This window comes from Xyrauchen texanus, chromosome 8 (genome assembly GCF_025860055.1).
Source record: "Xyrauchen texanus isolate HMW12.3.18 chromosome 8, RBS_HiC_50CHRs, whole genome shotgun sequence".
NCBI lineage: Eukaryota > Metazoa > Chordata > Actinopteri > Cypriniformes > Catostomidae > Xyrauchen > Xyrauchen texanus.
Window position 1 is genome coordinate 44,260,720 of NC_068283.1, and position 20,730 is coordinate 44,281,449.

Here is a 20,730-nt window from a genome sequence, read left to right on the forward strand (position 1 = left end):
CCACTGTTCCACTCACCTCTGTTGGCAAGAAGCACTGCTGTTGGATCCTACGGCGCATATCCAGCAGCGTTCTCTCTCTCTCAGCACACTGTGCAGTTCACGCCACTGGGCGCTTCGACATCGCTTTCTCTTTCTAAAAGAGTGTTTTCCCCTCCTAAAATAGTTTGATTTCTCTAAAAGAGTTTATTTTCACTAATAAAAGAGCAATATACGAGCAGGCGTTGAACGTCCTTTTAAGGAAGTGTCTTTTTAAAGATGCCTTTCCACCTCTGTGTAGTTCCTGGATGCGGTCGATATCTCTCCAAGACCGACGACCACAGACGCTGCCTTGTGTGCTTGGGCAGCGATCACACTGAGGCAGCGTTTGTGGATGGCATTCTCCCTTGAGCCCCCGGAATTGGATGAGGACATCGCCGCTGCATCGGAGAGCTTTCAGGCATCTGATGCAGAGGATTCGACTGGGCTGCCACCTTCGGGTCAGCCCGCCCAGTTTGAGGCCGACGCACAGATGGCCTACATGCTTACACGGGCTGCCATGAGCGTAGGCTTGGACTGGAACCCTCCGTCCTCCCCACAGCCCTCATGGCTTGACGATTGGTACCTCGAATCAGGGCGCCGCTCCCAGCCATGCCCCCCCCCCCCGGTACCTTTCTTCCGCTCTCACTACCCTTAATGGTGGGGCGGCCCATGTGTACGCAGAGGTCCCCCAGGTGGTAGAGCAGTTGCGATCCACCTGTGTCCCGAAAATGCCACTACCTGCTGACCTCGAAAGCCTACAGTACCACCGGACAGGCCACCTCCGCCCTGCATGCCATGGCTCTCCTGCAGGTCCACCAAGCCTAGGCACTTAAAGAACTGCTTCTGGGTAGTCCCGACCTATAAGGAAAATCTTCATTTTCCTTATTTTCTTTCGCCGCACCCCCTCGGGCTGCGGTACCCACATTTTCAATAAAAGAGCGATTTTCTCACTCCCTGGGTCATCCAGCTGGTGTGTGGAGTTTTCACGGCACCCCAGCTCCAAAAACCTACATTTCCGGCTCCCTGGACGCAGTCACCTCGCCTCCAGAACATGACTGTCCATCCCTGTCCATCCATACCTTTTCTGGGGGTGTTTGGGAAGGTTTACGTGCGGCCGATACAGTTGCCTCTAGCACGCAGCAGCCTGCTTGCACCTGTGTTTTCAGTTCACGTAACATGGTCTAGTACATGGACCTTTTGAAAGGGACCCCTTGTGTCACTTCATTCGACACAATGTCGAGTGAGTGACAGAAGGGGAATGTCTCGGTTACTGTTGTAACCTCTGTTCCCTGAGGGAGGGAACGAGACGTTGTGTCCCTTCAGCCATGACACTGGACCTACCACTACAAACGGCCGTACCTTATTCTTGGCTCCTCAGTGCAAAAACCTGACTGACAGACACATGCCCGCTTCCCTTTATACCTGTATGTCTGGGGGCGAGACATGCACATTGTATCTGCCAATTTCTCATTGGCCTTTTCTCATGTTCAGAGGTACGCGAGGCTCCCAAGGAAGACCCCTTGTGTCACTTCATTTGACACAGCGTCAGGGAACGGAGGTTTCAAAAGTAACCGTGACGTTTTACGTACTTTTTCGAAACTAGTGTTCTAAGCATGCATGGGCTTGTTTGCAAGTTTATTTACAGAGATTTTATTATAGATTTTTCTGTAACTTTTGGTAACTTCCTGCTTTGTGAAGTCTGAAATTAATTTTCTACTCAAAATGACCTGTTCATGATCAAAAATGTATCTATTATTTGCCACCGTCATCGTGTTTTTTGCACCAACTGTTCAGGTCTGTGCACAGCTCTATATTTTGTTTCGATCATCATTAAAGCAAGGCGATGCTGTCTAATAACATACAGAGGATGCACGCAGCTTCCTGTGGAAGGTTTCTGAATGTCATGTGGTACATGATTAAATGTGTTGATATGAATCAAATAATTTGTACATATCGGCGTTCCACCGTTCTTATGATTGACAATCTGCGTGTGTTAGTTATATGATGAATAAATAAAACTCTCTCTGTAAACAGCAGCTCTCCATATACCTCCCTATGTCTATAGCCCTTGGGGGGTGTTGGGTGGTATTGCCCCCTAGAATTTCCTTGTACCTCCCCCTGACACTTCCGATGCCCCCTGGACCAATGCCGAAATATGATACAGGGGGACAAACCTCAGAAAATCTATACAAGGAGGAGCATCCCGGGTCTACAAAGAGATAAACAGTTGCCCACCCTAAGGTCAAAATGCCCCACTCCCCTCCCCAAAAATCTTATCCTATTACCGCCCCAGCCTGTCTGTTTCAATCTTATGCATCTTAGTGTCTCCTTAAATCTTTAAATGTCTTCTTATGTCTCCTTCATGCTCCCCATTTTTCATAAACCTGACAATTTCTCCTCATGTCTCCCTTAACATCTCCATGACTCCTTATTGCTCCTTATGTCTTACGTTATCCAATGTCTCCTGATGTATATCTCCTGGGGTCATCTAATAGGATTTAATCTTTAATATATAAGGAATTAATATTCATGTATACACACACACACATAAATAAATACATTACACTTAAAGACAATCTCAAGCAGCCCCATTTTTCTGAGGCAGATGGGTTAGTGTGAGTTAAACCTGTGTGCTGCTTACAGAGGTAAAACTGTTAGTGCAAACCTGAGAGGACAAAACACACAATGAGTCCTCTTACATATTATTCATAGAGACACCCTTAAAATAAAAACACTACAAAAATGCCAGCTTATGCATACACAAAAACCTTTTCCAGACCACCGAGGATTGAAATGCTGGCGATATCTGATGAGATACTCTACCTGGCCTCACAGAATCACGTTACTTTACCAAACATTTTCACAAAATTATTTTTACATTGCTCATTGTACGTATCACGGCAATTCCCTGCTGAAATGAGCACTAGAGGCGCTACAACAACTATGAGTGAGTTTTATTCACTTTCACACACATCAAGAGCAAAACGGAAGATACTCAGTTCATAAACACTTACTATTCACCCTGTTCTTATGACATCTAACAAACTACTTTTACAAGCTTGTTCAAGTGCGATCAAATTGCACGGTTGCTCAACTGATTGAGCGCCGCACTTGTGACGTAGGAGCGGGATACGAGTCCTGAAGAGCAAGCGAGTTAACACTTCAGTCGAAAGTGTCATAGAAGAACCACAAAATGACCCTTTTGTGTTTTTCATCTCATATTTGCTTTTCTGACAGTATCGGTTAGGTTTAGGTTTAAGGTTTAGGGTAGGGAAGTCGGTTTAGAGCGTTAACCTTAAAAACCTCATCCGTTTTGGAGAAAATATAACTCGCTTTTAGTGTCACTCAGTGGACATATCAGCTCAAAATTGCCACGATACGTCTAATGAACCACATGATATAATTTTGCCAAAATGTCGCCACTGTCACGTAATATTAATGAGATCAGGTTCAAGATAAAATTTATACTCGCAGCTATATACATAACACACCTTGTGAAATAATGACATTTCAATAATGACAGTAACCTCAAAAAAAAAGCCAAGTCAAATACAGTCTTGTCCAAAAGTCCATTGAACATCTGGGACTCAAAATCTAATTTAAACCTGGAAATAAAAGTGTTATGATTTTTAAAGATGTAAAACAGAAGTCTGTCCTGTTTCTAGGTCACTAATCAAATAAGCAAACTTCATTGGGGGTCACATTTCCAGGCTTACATTGAAGTGCACAAGACGCTCTTTGGAACGTTCTCAAATCATGCTGGATAACATGATCATCAGGCTTTGTTCGCGTCCATGCTGTCTTTAAAGCAAATATATGCAATGTATGTCCATTTTTCAAGTAGACTTTTCTCTCAAACTGTTATGCTAATAATATAATTTGTAATGAAAAAAGTATAAAACCATAACAATTCAAAAGAAAAGCTTTTTCAATAGTGGTCTCAGACTTAAAGTAAACAATCAAACTGCTCCATCTATGACAATTATGAAGTGCTCATCAGATTTTCCCATTGCCAGATGATAGTACGACATCTGCATACATGTTCTTCCAAAAAAGCATTGAATCGTGAAATCACGTTCCGTAATTGTCATTGTTGTTGGCTTGAAAGGATCGCGGTCACCTGGAAGCATTTTAGTTTGAAATCGTACTCCATGTCGAACATCTTTAGTAGTTTTGTTTGTTTGCGTTATTGTTCGTTTGATGGTGTTTAGAGTCTTTAGTATGGCGTGAAGCGACTGTAGCCTCCTCTGTACAGGCTAGCCTGCAACATCAAAGATGACAAAGGACCAATCAGAGTGAAGGTGGTGGCAACGGGAGCGGCGGTATTCCCATCAAATTTCCTTCCTTCTTTCAAAATACCACTCAGACAGAGTGAGGTGTTGGAAACGGTATTGATTTCTTTAAAGGGATTGCCGTGTGTGAGTGCGTTCGCTAATACGCTGATGCAGCATTACAATTCTGATTTAGAACTCTGAGAACTCCAAAAAACTTTTCCTGAACTTCCGTTTAATAACCGTATGATCAAGGGGTTGTGCCGCACATGTGGAAATCCCATGTATCTGTATACTTTTTTTTAGCGTATCTCATTACGAAGTCGCTAACCAGGACTTTCACTAACACTTCGTTGTGTTCTTCAGAAATTGCATCGGCCCCCTTTGAAAGTACAAAAGATAGATCAAATGAATGTCGATGCCATCAGTGGTACTCCAAATTATTCTCTTTAATGTTGAGCGAGCAGAAAGCATCACACTGAGCAGCGGTCTTCGAACACACCCTGCAAAACTTGACATTAGCATGCACACTTTACTCCTGAATCTAAGCCTTGGACCTTCAAAGGATAATTCCTCCTAATTCAGGGGAATTCACTTGCTGGTACAAATCTCGTTTGGGGTGGAAGCCTTCTGCAATTTCATGACGCTGAGAAAACCAGCAAAGTGAATTTCATGCAACCTCAGAGGAACTAATTATTAAAGGATTTTTAAAAGCAAAAAGCTCCTCTATCCTGTTCAAAACATTAATTAGTTATGATTAAAGAGTCGAAAACCAGAGTGCTGTTTCTCTGACATGTGAGGGATGATTTGATCGCTCTGTAATTCTGGAAGAGAACTCAGTTTCTTTTGCATCAGTCGCTTAACAAAACACACGCACACGCAAATAGTGTGAAATATATAAGTGCTATATTGGCTCTGTTTTAAAACCAAGTGAGCTGCCTAGGTAGGCAGCACTTTAGTGCATCGTAGGCCCATTCCCAACCTGAACGCAGTTCAAAAACCTTTTGGCCAGTGCCTGAAATATACTCTACATCTTCACACTGTTAATGAAGAACAAGGAAGGAAATTTTCAGGGAATAGGGAATTAAAGAAATGCGTTTTTTTTTCTCCCCAATTTTGGAATGCCCAATTGCCAATGCGCTCTAGGTCCTAGTGGTGCCGTAGTGACTCAATCCGGGTGGCGGAGGACGAATCTCAGATGCCTCCGCGCCTGAGACCGTCAATCCGTGCAAATTATCACGTGACTTGTTGAGCATGTTAGCACTGAGATATAGAGCGTGTGGAGACTTAACGCTATTCTCCGCGGCATCCACGCACAACTCACCACGCGTCCCACCGAGAGCGAGAACCACATTATCGCAACCACGAGGAGGTTACCCCATGTGACTCTACCCTTCCTAGCAACCGGGCCAGTTTGGTTGCTTAGGAGACCTGGTTGGAGTCACTCAGCACACCCTGGATTCGAACTTGCGACTCCAGGTGTGATAGTCACATACGATAGCGTCTTTACTCGCTGAGCTACCCAGGTCTCGCGTAAAGACAGTCTTAAAGAAATGTTCTGGCTGCAATTAGTTACGCTTTATTCACAACATTTGTGGCATAATGTCGATTACAGCTCGTCTCATCTTTTTAAAAAGGTTAAAATCATGTTAACCGTAATACACTTACAATAACAGTACACGGAGTCATATCTATACATTAAATACACACAGATTCAAAAAGTAAAGTCTCAGTACGTGTTGGCATTGTATTATGTCAACCCATGTCATCACTATGTAAAGACAGTAACATTCAAACAAAATGCACTTCAACTTCTATAAAGAAAGAAACGTCTCATTAAAAAAAATGTCACCCTCACTAGTTTATTTAATGAACAATTTCCAACACAATACATGTTGAAATGGTTTGTTTATTTCACTCGTTGTTTAGAGTATCAAAGTTTTAAACATGTAATAATTTGTACTTTTGTAATGGACTTTCATAGTTTAATATTGAAAGTCTGGGTCTGGGACAAGTTTAGGTAAAGAGTAAAATCTATACATAAAGGCATTTGCAAAGTACCACAAATAAATGAAGAAGACCTGGTTAAAAGTTTCCAATTCAGTTTTCAAGAGACGACTTTAATTCCTTTAAGTGACTGAGGTTGAAGAAACTATCCATAAAGCACTGCTTGCATGGAGCAAACATCACACACAGGAAATTAATCCACCTAGAAATATAGTCCCACCAAGGAGAAAACAAAACAAAAACTATTTACACAACTTTAAAGGTCCAGTAATAAAGATTTTGGACTGAAGAATTCATGTAAGTGCTTGCACAAAAATACGAGCTTCACATTTGTGTTGGCCTCTTTCACTTTCATTGTGCGTTACTGTAACCGTGATTTTTGCTTTAAAAAAACTGAGGGACGAGTCGAAGTTCTATAAGTAATCTGTAATCTGTCTAAGTAATCTGTAATCTGTAGTAATCGACATTATGCCATAAATACTGTTGACACAGCTTAACTTGAATTGAACCCCAAACATTCCTTTCATTAAGTAAATGAAGAGAGTTTAAAATAAAACGTCTAAATTAATGAAAGCTTTTAGCTAGCAGCTGCACCGGGGAACTGTTTACGTTTGTTTTTATTTCGTTCACAATATATTTTGCTGCCAACCTTGTCATTGAAAAATTGCATGCCTGCCGGAGTGCCAAATCAGAGTCATTTTTCGGACTCTTAAGCAGAGGAGGTTGAAAATAACCCACGCCTCTGTTGTCTGCATCCGTTACTCGAGTCTGTCCCACGGCACACTGCTGCATGCATTACGTGCTAGTAAATTTTTTGGAAATAGAGAGAAAACACCGCAGCGGAAAAGAGAGACGAGTTCTCCTCGCTCTGATGGGCCCATTAGTGCTCTCATCTTTGATTTTAGCTGCAAACGCTAGCTAAAAACAGACATTAACCCACTGACTTCCTCTTGAGTCATCATGCTTAGAGAAACTTCTCATAGAATACACTTTAAACCAGTGGTTCTCAATTGGTTTGCATTATAGGGATAAGCCACAATGGTCGAGTAGTTAATTATTAATCCAACAGTTGATTAGCGCGGTTGCTAATATACCAAGATGTAATCTTATGTTTATTTGAGCTGTACTTTAAGTAGCTGTAAGACCGTTTGCATGGTAAAACTCTCCATTTAAGTCAAGCACCTACGCCGAAGCTAATTCAGACTGACATCTGTGGCAGGGAGGGCGGGGCCGGTTCGCCGTAGTAGAGTTCTCGCCACTACCGTCCACCCCAACGGAGCAGCCGCGGCCATCTGCCGGGGGGCGAGGAACCCTGCCTCTGGCAGTGGCCCTGACCGCTCCAGGCGGTCGGTTAGGAGCCCCTTCTCCCCTCGCGGTCTGCGGCCATCGTCCTCTTCAAGGCAGCTGGGCTCCTCACCCCCCGGCCGATGGCCGCGGCTGCTCTGTTGGGATGGATGGTAGTGGTGAGAACTCTACTACGGCGACCCGTCCCCGCCCTCCGCCCTGCCACAACGTATTTGGACGTTGCATCTCTATATGCACCTAAGTTGACCAGCCTCTATCAAGTGATGTTTGCATTCTACGAAGATGTGCCAACATTTAACAGTTTCATTAAACGCACAGCTTTTGACTTCAACAAAAGATACGTCAAGGAAAACGATTTGCTCCACCTGTTTAAAAGCTGTCCGACTCTATCAGACCAAACGTGCAAATTTTCGGTAGCGACCCACCAGTTGAGAACCACTGCATGATTGTATGATACAATGTTTTCTTTCAGAAGTGTTGAGCAGTTAACATAAATAGGAAAAAAAAGCCACAAATTCCATAATCGCGCTACACAAAGTTCTTCTACACAGCAACTGCTCTGTTGTAAAGCTTCAAATAGTTCTTAAGAAAAAACAACGTTAACCGTAAAAGTGTGCTTAAAAAAGAAAGTTATCTCACCATGGTGCCCACGCTGTAGGTGGCCGCCGGGCTGATGGTGTGGTGATAGGGGTCAGTGGCTGCATAGAATCTCCCGTAACTACAGAAAGAGAGCCACATAGATGCTTCAACACACATCAAGCCTGATCTCATGAAATAAAGTGACTGTGGAGATATTTTTGCAAAATGATTGAAGACTGAGGTAGATGGAGGTAAAGTGAAAGCAGTAATAGGTGTAGTGAGGTCTGTGTTGTGCGCTGTCTGATGGGTTTACTGCCGCTTCTGCTGGTTCCAGGTTAGGAGAAACAACATCACATGTCATTTTCTTTCATTTCTATATTACACATTTTCCACTCGGTCCTTCCCTCCACAGACAAATGCAAATGAAGTTCTGTATGGGGCAGATAAGACAACGCAAGCCCTCGGCCGCAAGGACACTTTACTGAAAGAGATATATATGGTGTGTGTGCATATGCAGATTTGAAAATGGACACTTGAGCGAGTTGTGTGCTGACTAAGACTATATTAGCCAAGAACTTGCTTTGAATTCACTTTTCCATTAAACATATCTAAATATCCTTACTACAAGATACATTTTACTTCAGAAGCAAAGTTGTGCAAGATATTTAGACTTTTTTTTTTTTTAATATTGTTGCCTGTTGTAAAGACGATAAATATTTAGCTATTTATTTGATTTTCTCCCCTTTTTCTCCTCGTTGTGGCATAACGAATCTCAGTTGCCTCCGCATCTGAGACCGTCAATCCACGCATCTTATCGCGTGGCTTGTTGAGTGCGTTAGAGTGGAGACATAGCGTGTATGAAGGCTTCACGCTATTCTCCGCGGCATCCACGCACAACTCACCATGTGCTCCACTGAGAGCGAACCACATTATAGCGACCACGAGGAGGTTACCCCATGTTACGCTAACCTCCCTAGCAACCGGGCCAATTTGGTTGCTTAGGAGTCCTGGCTGGAGTCACTCAGCATATAAAAGTAGCATATATTCGTAAGAGCCAAGTCGTGCATAGTCTTCGACTACGTTGAGAATATGTTGAAAATATAGCTAAATTAAGATTCCAGATGAAAACGCATAATAATTCACAATAATTTACACAAGATGTCGAAATTGTACGATAATGTTCGTATTTCGCAATCTCATAGAAATTATTTTGAGTTGTCATGAGACTATGTTGTAAAAAGGGCGTAAAATCAAGATTACTTGTGATATCGTGTAATAATATGTGCGAGATGTCGAAATCGTAAGATATACAACTATCGCTCGAACGATATCTTATGATTTCACCTCATTCGAATGATTGTGAGCTATCATGTGACCATGGTGAAAATACATGAAAATACATCTCGTATAAATTGTCACGACTTGTCATGACACTATATTGAAAATACAGTGAATACAAATGAGATTCCTGGTGACGGCATGTAATAATTTGTACAAGATGGTAAAATCGTACAATATTGTACGTCACGTCATGTGACCATGTTGAAAATACAGAAATAAAATCTAAATTCCTGGTGGCAATGCGTTATAACTGTACGAGATGTCGAAATTGTAACATATCGAACAATTTGGCTTGTAAAATATATTCGCCATAGCGTTCAAATTATCACTAGTTGGGATTTTCTTCCCAATTTTGGAATACCCAATTCCCAATGCGCTCTAGGTCCTCGTGGTGGCGTAATTACTCAATCCGGGTGGCGGAGGATGAATCTCAGTTGCCTCCGCGTCTGAGACCGTCAATCTGCGCATCTTATCACGTGACTTGTTGAGAGTGTTACCGTGGATACATAGTGTGTGTGGAGGCTTCACGCTATTCTCCACGACATCCACGCACAATTCACCATGCGCCCCACCGAGAGCGAGAACCACATTATAGCGACCACGAGGAGGTTACCACATGTTACTCTACCCTCCCTAGCAACCGGGCCAATTGGTTGCTAAGGAGACCTGACTGGAGTCACTCAGCACACCCTGGATTCAAACTCATGACTCCAGGTGTGGTAGAAGCACGAGTTGTCTTGACACTTTGTTGAAAATACAGTGAGTAAAATCCCATCACGTAACAACGAGGAATAATTCATACAAGATGGCGAAATCGTAAGATCTCATCCGTCTTGTCTTGTACAATATATAACGTTTGCCATCTCATTCGAATGAGTTGTCATGAAACTGTTGATAATACATGAGAAAAATCTGTGATCGAACAGCAAAATGCGCAGAATCTGGGGTGGGGTCTATTTTTAGGTTTTAATTTGTGTCTGCCAGGCCTCTTGCTGCTGTAGATTGGCGAGTTGGTAAGAGCCAAAAAATCTTTTCTCACTGATATGATCAGAGGTGGAGGGCAGGTGTGTGTTATTTGAGAGACACGCTCAATCCTTCTGATGCCATCGGCACAAGAGTTGACAGCCGCTCTGAGGGGCTCGGATGAATGAGGGTCTCTTTCTTACAAACAAACCTCCGTACCAGTAAACACTTGTCACAGTGTCTCTCAGTCCATCAGTCATTCTCTGCTTGTCTCTCTGTCTGTCGGCCCTCTGGCCATTCCTAAACACAGAGGAAAGGGAGATCCTGCACGCTTGCTCCCGCTGAATGCGTTTACCGTTCAGTGTTACTCGCCCAGAGGAACATTGTTTTTTGCTCAGATGTTGCTCAGGAGACTTAATGGAGCTTTAAGTAATGTTTCATTTAACTATCAACTTTTTCTCAGATGTTTCTCCGACCAAAATAGACTGTTGTTCTCCATTAGGAAAAGACCTAGAAAACAACCCCTGATCCAAATAAGTCAGATTAGGCCTGAATTTTTCGAAGTAGGTCTGCGTTCTGGTTTAAGGTGTTTGTATGTGCGTGATTGAACACATACCTGTCGCTGTACGCCGTAGCCGTTGCAGGCTGAGCATATCTGTATGCTGCATAACCTCCCTGCAAACACACAACAACATCAACACAAAACAGACCAACAACAAAAAGATGTGTCTCTCCCGCACAAATATTCATCAGTTAGGTCAAAAATGACACGGAGAGTTGGTTCCAAAATCTAGCGAGCTGACTTAGACCACAAAGGATGCCACAATCTGAGGCGAAAAGTGATGTCAACAGAATTGTAATTAGCATATTGCTAATTTATCCTCTAATACTAAATAGAGGCCACATTCACTTTTCGTTTGAAAACTCAGTTTTAGTTTTAGTTTAGTTTTATTGCAAGTATGCGGTGATGGAGAGCAGTTTCGAAGGTTTTTGGTGGAGAAAAAAACGTTCTGTGAGAACCATAAGTTTAGCGAAAGTATTAGTGTGGACATGGCCTAAGAGTAACAGTACAGCACACAGTACATTTTTTAAGTAGATCCTGGTGACTCGGCTAACACGATATCTTTTGATTTGTCACTCGAATGATTACGAGTTATCACGAGACCATGTTGAAAACACAGACGGAAAATCTAAATTCCTGGTGGCTATGCATTGCGGGCAGGGCTGGACTGGGAAGAGAAATCGGCCCGGGATTGTACATGGCAACTGGGGGCTTGGGTGATCCAAAAGTTGTTCAGCGGGGGGTGGGGGGGGGTTGTTCGCTGTCCTTTTCTGCATATCGCAGCGCCGTTTTGTTGTCCGTTCTGCATAACGCGGCAGCTCATTTTTGCTTATCGCGGACCATTCGGCACGATTCGTGGCCGACCCACCGTCCTGCTAGGTTCTCCCGATGGCCAGTCCGCCCCCGATCGGCCCCAAAGTGCGTCGGCCCACTGGGAATAAATGCCCGGTATGCCAGATTACCAGTCCAGCCCTGACACCTTGTCGAAAATACAGTTTCAACACACTCTCATGGCGAAATCGTCACGATTGGAACGACTTTTCTCAATTTGGCTAATTTGTATGACATCGTGCAACTGCACTCATTTTACTTCCTACAACGTTCACTACAGCCAATGACGTCGCTGGACATCGTTTCCATCCAATTACTTGCTTCTGTCACACACAACAGCTTCCTATCATGTTTACACACTCTACTGATTGGTTAAGTTTAGATGAGGGGTTTGTGGAAGGGCTTAATATTAATAAGTGTGTCCTTAACGACTCGTGCCCGAAACTCACGCTTTTTTCTGCATTTGCACGTGATGAAGTCTTGAACGAGTTTATGCGAACAACACCGTGCGAGACCATGCTCGTAAATTATGTACGACTTTTAATGAGATCGGGTTGAAAAATGTTGTTTTCTGGAAACAACTTGATATAATATTGTAATTCGTGAAAAATGGCAAAATTGTAAGATATTGTTCGACGTGGCTCATTCAATATCTTACGATATTTTCATGATATAGTTATGCCACTATATTTAAAATACAGTGAGTCAAATTTCACATTTTGATCGCACACCTACACTGAGCTTTGTTGTGCAGGCTTTAGTATTTTTTTACCGAACTGAATATTTAAAAGCAACGTTTCTCTTGGCACATCCACCATTTTGGGTCGAGTCTTATACTGATCTTGTCGCAATGCATTAAGATTGTCTTCTCCACCATGGATTTGTGTGAAAGTACTTCCAAAAAAGTAGTAGCTTGTAGTAGTAGCTACGGGTGCATGCCAATGATACCTTCATAAATGCTGTCTACATTGGCAGCTCACTAGGCTTTTGAATAGAGCCGTTCTCGAAAGACTTGTCCTTTTGGTGTCGCTTGAAACTGAAGTGTGCTCTCTTCATTAAGTGTTTGTATCATAATCTCGTAAGAGTTTCAGTACATGTAAGGTGGAGTGCAGCTCATTTGTCTACAGGCAGATCGCTAATAACAGACCGTCGCTAATTAATCAGACCGTCAGAGAGAGAACAGACACTGTTTTACATTCTTAGGCCCAGTAAACACAGATTGGCCATGCATGGTCAGGACAAACCACTAGGGGGCACTCTGTCACACACAAACACTGATGATGCCTCTATTGACGGGATGCTTGTGAATAAGGTGTGCATTGATAACGATTGTGCCACATCTAAATCTGGTGCAAAAAAAAAAAAAGGAAGTAATTTTATCACACTAAAATTATATTTACACTCATATCCTTTATGTCTTGTGGCTATACTTTTGAAACAGTGAGTATTTTTTATGTTAAAAAAAATTGGCCCCCATTCACTTCCATTGTAAGTGACTCACAGGAACACAGATATTAAAGAATAAAAAGAAAAGGAAGGGGAAAATTTCTAATTTTCATCAATGGGAACACTGCAAAAATATATAAATACATAAATAAAATAACATATTCAGATTTTTGTCTTTTTTATGGTAAAAAAATGCATTTTATATATATATATTTGCTTTGACATCGCTCAGGTGACTAAAGAAGTACCAAAATGTCAACTGTGTCTCTGTTGTTTCTCCTAAAATTTCTTAGAAGAACTAAAAGAGACACAAACGAGTCAATTCTTGACACCGAGTAAAAGTACAGCGCTATAAAATGAATGTGGATAGCATAGCTCAGATCATTTATTCTTGGGTTAATTTGTTTCATGTGTTTCAAAAGTTCACATTGAGATCTTTTGATTGCAGACTTTAATATTTATGCAAATCTGAGCACAGTTTGAGACGTATTAAACAGACCGCATTTGTATTTTTGTCGCAGGAACACCCACAGAATGAAAGCCGCACACCCTTAATTCGTCATATCAGGTTTGGGAGTGTTGCTAAATCACACGTTTGATAAGGAAGGTGAATTACAGAAAGTGTAAAATCAGGTTAGAGGTTGAGCGGGGAATTCTGAGGTCGTGTGACCCCCTCCCCTTTGTTCCCATGGGGACAGGAAGTGAGGAGGAGCAGCCGTGGTGAACTTCCGGCGGGACTATGTCGATTGAAGCCCCCGCCTGCAAACGCACACTGTAATAAATCAGACTGTCACCTCCTCTGCCCCAATACACAGCACACGCCTTTATCAGGCCACTGCGAGCGAGGTCGGGGGAGTGTGCTTTATGATCCTAAATATGGTAACAAACTATACGGCTGAGAGTGGAGGAGAGAATGAGACGAGAGAGAGGGACGAGAACTGAGATGGATGGAGGAATGCTTTTCTGCTTCTCTGTTGGGTCACTCAGGGTCCGTGTGGTCATTATCGGGTCCTCACACTGTGGTCTCAGGCGAGAGATGGGCCACAGATGTGCCTTTTATGTGCAAATGTGTGTGTGTTTATGTGTGTGTAAACAGCGGCACCAGAGGGAAGATTAATCCTTTTATCTAAACTGGCTTTGCCTTATCAGTGACTCACTGGTGGCCGAAAGAACACACAGTAACACGATGATAGAGAGAAGAAACTGCTCCCATCCACCTTATGATGATTACTATTGAGGAACAGCCATGATGAAACATTCACCATTCACTCGGAAACTTAAACACACACTACTGCTTTAAAACATTTGGTATTTAAAGGCACCACTGCATATCTGAAGAAAATAGCAATAAAGTTTCTGCTTCATTCACAAATATTTGTGCTATTCGCCCAGTGCCACTAACATTGTGCTACTACCGCCCGAGGAAAGCAGGTGGTAACCTTCATTTCATACAGTATATCAAGAGATGTTTGTGTGCATTTTCTATTGATCATGGCAGCAGTAATTCATGAAGAGTGGTATAACCTGGCATATATTCAGATGTACGGTGTGGTCAAACGCACTTGCGGCATATTTCGGGAATGTGATTTACAGCAGTGATGATGCACAGTTTGTAAGGTTGCAGAGGTCTGCTGCATTGTCCGCTATATAACGCTCAGAAACGGCCTATACGATTGGGATTGCACCGTGCAAATTGCATTCAGCACCGATTTTGGTGGTGTGTTTGCACCATCGCCTGATTGTTCTTAGTGAATTCACCCCTCAGTATTTTACCAAGACACCAATATTTAAAGTCGGCAGTTGCAACCGACTTCCACATTGTGACACATTTCCGAGTGTGACGGTTTATCGAACAAAAACAAATGTAGGGCGGGGATTTGAGTTTATCCATTGGTTGTTGATTGGATTGTGTAAATATGGGCGTTGCATAGCAGAATGGGAGTTTGCAGCGGACACACACTCCCCTACAACCGTGCTGCTACAGTCAGAGCCGGTTATCGGTGAAACCGAGCAGGGATTTATGATCAAACGGACAACATAAACGCACGAGCACATCGCTGTCTTTGCTTACGAAGAGGCTGTAGCCGTTAAAAATCGAGTCAGTAAAAAATAACCATATTTAAAAGTTTTGAATCACAAAACACTAAGAAATGTACTCGTGCTGTGCATCCCTAGATCACTAAATTCAAAAATAAATAAATTCCAGAGGCATCCAAAGCATTGTATTCATTAGTGATCATCTCGGGAATTCAGGCGGGAAATGTCTCGAACACAACCGTGAATTCGCCGTTACTCCTCCTCATTCGAAATGTAAATTCAAGCCAGCCGACCCGTAACCAAGGAAGTTTCGGTTAAGGAACAATATCTTTGAAGGAAAACAGATGAAAATACACCTTGCCATCTTCACCAGCACGCGACTGATGCTTCGCTCAACTCTACGCAAGGTTGTGGTATTTATAAGAAAGGGGCGGAGTTTAAACTGACTCAATGATTGGCGAACTCCTGCATACGTCGTTTCATATGAAGAAATCTGCCGCTTCAGAGGAAGATCGAGTTAGTACATTTTAATTAAAGATCATGAGGGCAAATAAAATAATACAAAAATGAAATAAAACATATGCATGGATGAATCGTTCACGATAAGATCAATAACATGCTTTTAGAAAATAGATAGAGCGAATTTTCCTTTCATGCCGACTTTAAACAGGTTAGGCAGTAACCAATTTTATTGCTTGTTAAATGGCAAATGAGAGACAGGGGCATCATATTTGGCACTTGTTTGGCATTTCCTGATAATGTGTGTGAGTTCCCTGCAGTGTGACATGGAGAAAGCTTTGTGCATTTGCCAAAATGTGAGTTTGTGGTGACTGAGGGGATCTAGAATTGACTCGTCAGGTTTCTTGGCATTACGGAGGCATCGGTTAATTGACGCCTAAAGGGAACTGAGAGGCAGGACTGCAATTACACTCCACTCTCGCTGGAATTGCCTCCTCTCTCTCTGATGGTCTGATTTTGTCCACTAAAGTTTCAAACAGCAGAACACAAGGTTACTCACATAGATCTCTGCACCATAGAAACCATCCTGATACACCACTCTGTGTTAAAGGACGAGAGATGAATAGAGAAGAGACAATGAATATGTTTGATTATCACACTGCAGAATTTAACAAGCACACAGAGTATATTAGCATGCCGGCTGCTGTGCCTGCAGGTCTATTGTCAAAACAGAGGGGGAGGAGGAATAGTGAAGACATGAGGAGGAAGAGGAAAAGGTGGGAGTAAAGGAACAGAGAGGATATGAGGAGAAAGCGGAGGAGGAAGTAATGAAATAGAGACGACATGGACGCTGAGGAGGGGGAGGAAGTGAAGGAACAGAGAAGAAACGAGGAAGAAGAGGAGGAGGAGACATGAAGAAATAGAGAATAGAGAAGAATTGATCATAGAAAACACTTGAGCAGAAGAAAGGAGGAAGAGGAGGAGGAAGTGGAACTGGAACAGTGAGGAAAAGGAGGAAGTTAAAAAATAGTGAAGACATAATTTGGAAGAGGGGGGAAGTAAAGGAATAGTGAAAACATACAGAAGAGGATGACGAGGAAGTGAAAAATGGAAAAGATATAAGAAAGTAAAAGGAAGAAGAGGAGAAGGAAGTGAAGGAATAGGGGAAACATGGAGGAAGTAAAAGAAAAGACAATATATGAGGAGGAGAAAGTGGAAAAGGAAGAACCAAACTAAAATTATTTTTCATAAGTCCAAAAGTAATTAAAATAATACTAATCTTTTCTCACCAGTGGTCATGAAATTATCTCACACATCCTGATGTAAATCATCAATTTAAAACTATTTTTAAACTGTCATTGTTTATTTCTCCAAGATAAATTTAGTAATGATTTTTAACCATTTCATGAAAAACAAATGGATACCAAACTGTCCCACTTTACATAGGACATGAGGAAGAACAGGAGGAAATTCAGCAAAAGATGGCATGAGGAAGATGAGGAGGACATGAAAGAATAGAGAAGACATGAGGAAAATAGGAGGAGGAAGTGAAGGAATGGGATGAGGAGGAAGTAAAGGAAAAGAGAAAGCATAAAGAGGAAGGAAGATAAGGAAAATAGAAAAGATGAGGAAGAGTAGGAATTAAAGGAATATAGATGGGAAGATGAAGAGGAGGCGGAAGTAAAGGAACAGAAGTATAGTGCGAGAAAGTTGGAAGAGGAAGTGATGAAACAGAGAAGGCGTGAGGAGGAAAATGATGAAGTAAAGGAACAGAAAATGCATGAGAAGGAAGTGGAGGAGAACGAAGTGAAGGAATAGAGATGACATGTGGAGGAGAAAGAAGAGGAGGAAGTAAAGGGATAGAAAAGACATGAGGAGGAAGTGGAGGAATACAGACAACATGTGGAGCAGGAGAAAGAAGAGGAGGAAGTAAAGGGATAGAAAAGACCTGAGGAGGAAGTAAATAAAAAGACAGCATGAGTTAGAGAAAGAGGAGGAAGTAAAGGGATAGAGGAGACATGAGGAGGAGGATGAGGAAGCAATGTAACAGAAATTACATGAAGAGGAGGAAGTAAAAGGATAGAAAAGATATGAGGAGGAAGTGGAGGAGAAGGAAGAGAAGGAATAGAGATGACGTGGAGGAGAAAGAAGAGGAGGAAGTAAAGGGATAGAGGAGACATGAGGAGGAGGATGAGGAAGCAATGTAACAGAAATTACATGAAGAGGAGGAAGTAAAAGGATAGAAAAGATATGAGGAGGAAGTGGAGGAGAAGGAAGAGAAGGAATAGAGATGACATGTGGAGGAGAAAGAAGAGGAGGAAGTAAAGGGATAGAAAAGACATGGAGGAAGTAGAGAAGAAGGAATAGAGAAGAGGAGGAAATAAAGATATAGAGAAAACATTAGGAGGCCTAAGAAGTGATGAAATAGAGAAGACATGAGGACGAGGAAGACTTCTCGGAGAGACTCACGCTCCATAGGCTGGGATGGGTGGGGGAGGAGGGGCCGTACGGAAGGTGTTGTAAACAGCACGACCTCTGCCCCTGAGGTGAGCCCCTCTGTACGCCACAGTCGCACCTGCTGCAGGGTACGGGAAACCTGAGACTGCAGAGACAGAGAGAAAACATTAGTGTGTCAGGCCTTAGTTCATCCTGACACTGTTCTTTCGAATTATCCCACACTGAATTGGGATTCCATCACACCCGCTCTGGGTCCTTCTCTGTATCTACATCTGTATGCATCCGGTGGTGTGTGATATATGTACTGTAAATATAAACGCTGCGGGCATTAGGCTACGCTGCCTAAACAAAAACATATGAATCAAACCAGCAGACATGCTCTCTTAATTCAGAGGGAAAGATCAAACAAGGCTGTGATTGTGAGGTCATACAGCATAAAAACCAGCTACTGCGTTTCACCTGGTTGATCTGTTTTAACACTTCCTGTTGGAATGTGTGAGAATGAGTAATCGTCACACGGTGGAATAGACTGAGACTAATCAAATCAACGACCAGTACTCAATTACCTCCTTTACATGCAGAGCAACAATAAGAGAGCTCATCTACACTCATTAAGGCACTTAAAGACGAGATCTGACCGCTGTTAACACTGTCAGACTGACTCTAATGGACACTTTCTACAATCATTGCATTCAATTTTCTCCGTGTTTACTAGTCGCTGTTGCACTCTATTGTGTTTCTTATGTAGCTGTCCATGGTGCTGAAACAGTTCTCTCCTGTGGTGAGTGTAAATATCCTTTAATAAGAGTAATGTTGGCGGTTATCTGTAAAAGCATTGGCTTTTCTTCATTTGTCAAAGTCATTTGAAAAGATATTCAGCATATACAGTTCCATCAACAGTGGCAAAACAAAAACTGATAATGAAAACTGAGTGAATAATGGACAGGAGACGAGCGGAGGCTCTCTGAGCACATTACATCAGACTTATCACTAGAGGCTCATGGGAAGGTTTGGGTTGCAAACAACGAAGAAGAGCGAATAATCTGGCGCAACAAAGACTTCCATCAGGCACACACACACACACACACACACACACACACACACACACACACACACACACACACACACACACACACACTCACACACACACCTTACAATACCCTTCACATACACTAACAAATACAACACATTTTTGTAATTATTCCTCAGCTATTGTTTCTAAAGGTGTAAGAAAAGGAATGCTCTGTAGGAAGGTGAAGCCTCTGATTCAGAAAGCAGAACGGTGGCAGACTGCTAAACATACGTTTGACGTTTAGTCCTGATATACAATAACAGCATCTGGAAAATCAGCAGTTGCGGTGGCGACGAGGAAACACCCCCACCCCGCCACTGTCTTTTGAGATGATCTGAGAGGATGCCTCTGTGTGTGTGTGTGTGTGTGTGTGTGTGTGTGTTATTTAAAGGGTTTGAGTGTAATGGGCAGAGAGGAAGCTCTTACGCTGAGATGGGCCGTGAACTTCCTTCAGATGAAACAGTAGCAGCTGCTCTCATCAGAATGCACTGGCTTCATATAACACACGGCAATAAACCACGCAAGAAACCCCCTCGAGTGTGAGTCTCAGTGCTCTATTACGCTCACAGCAGCCAGTGGTATTCTTCACTCAATCTCAGAGATTCTGTTAGCCGCGTGAAAGTTAATCTGCTGCTCTCAGAGAATCCATCAAAACCACAGCAGGCTTCACAATCTGATCAATGTGGCTGGACCCCTCTCTCACCACACACACACTGTACTTTACAGACCTACCAGTTAGAAATATGAATAGTATTACATTTGTCTCTCATTTAAACTGTCCCTATTATCACATACCATAGTAAAACCATGTTTTTGCAAATGTCCCACCATAGAACCGTATTAATACCATAGCATATGAATCTATCTATCTATCTATCTATCTATCTATCTATCTATCTATCTATCTATCTATCTATCTATCTATCTATCTATCTATCTATCTATCTATCTATCTATCCGTCCATCCTTTTATCAATCTATCTATCTATCTATCTATCTATCTATCTATCTATCTATCTATCTATCTATCTATCTATCTATCTATCTATCTATCTATCTATCTATCTATCTATCTATCTATCTATCTATCCAGTCCATCCTTTTATCAATCTATCTATCTATCTATCTATCTATCTATCTATCTATCTATCTATCTATCTATCTATCTATCTATCTATCTATCTATCTATCCGTCCATCCTTTTTATCTATCTATCTATCTATCTATCTATCTATCTATCTATCTATCTATCTATCTATCTATCTATCTATCTATCCAGTCCATCCTTTTATCAATCTATCTATCTATCTATCTATCTATCTATCTATCTATCTATCTATCTATCTATCTATCTATCTATCTATCTATCTATCTATCTATCT

The 20,730-nt window shown here is 42.1% G+C and overlaps 1 protein-coding gene across 1 annotated transcript in view; it reads right to left on the minus strand.

The window, feature by feature from the left end:
- Positions 1 to 4,234: 4,234 nt before the first annotated feature.
- LOC127648334 (RNA binding protein fox-1 homolog 3-like) overlaps positions 4,235 to 20,730 on the minus strand; it is a 105,177-nt gene continuing 88,681 nt past the window's right edge. Inside the window, exons 8-12 of the mRNA XM_052132991.1 lie at positions 18,289 to 18,421; positions 16,379 to 16,418; positions 11,101 to 11,159; positions 8,241 to 8,319; positions 4,235 to 4,279 (exon numbers count right to left, since the gene is read on the minus strand). Coding sequence (XP_051988951.1) covers positions 4,235 to 4,279; positions 8,241 to 8,319; positions 11,101 to 11,159; positions 16,379 to 16,418; positions 18,289 to 18,421 — 356 coding nt within the window. The remainder of the gene's footprint in view (positions 4,280 to 8,240; positions 8,320 to 11,100; positions 11,160 to 16,378; positions 16,419 to 18,288; positions 18,422 to 20,730) is intronic.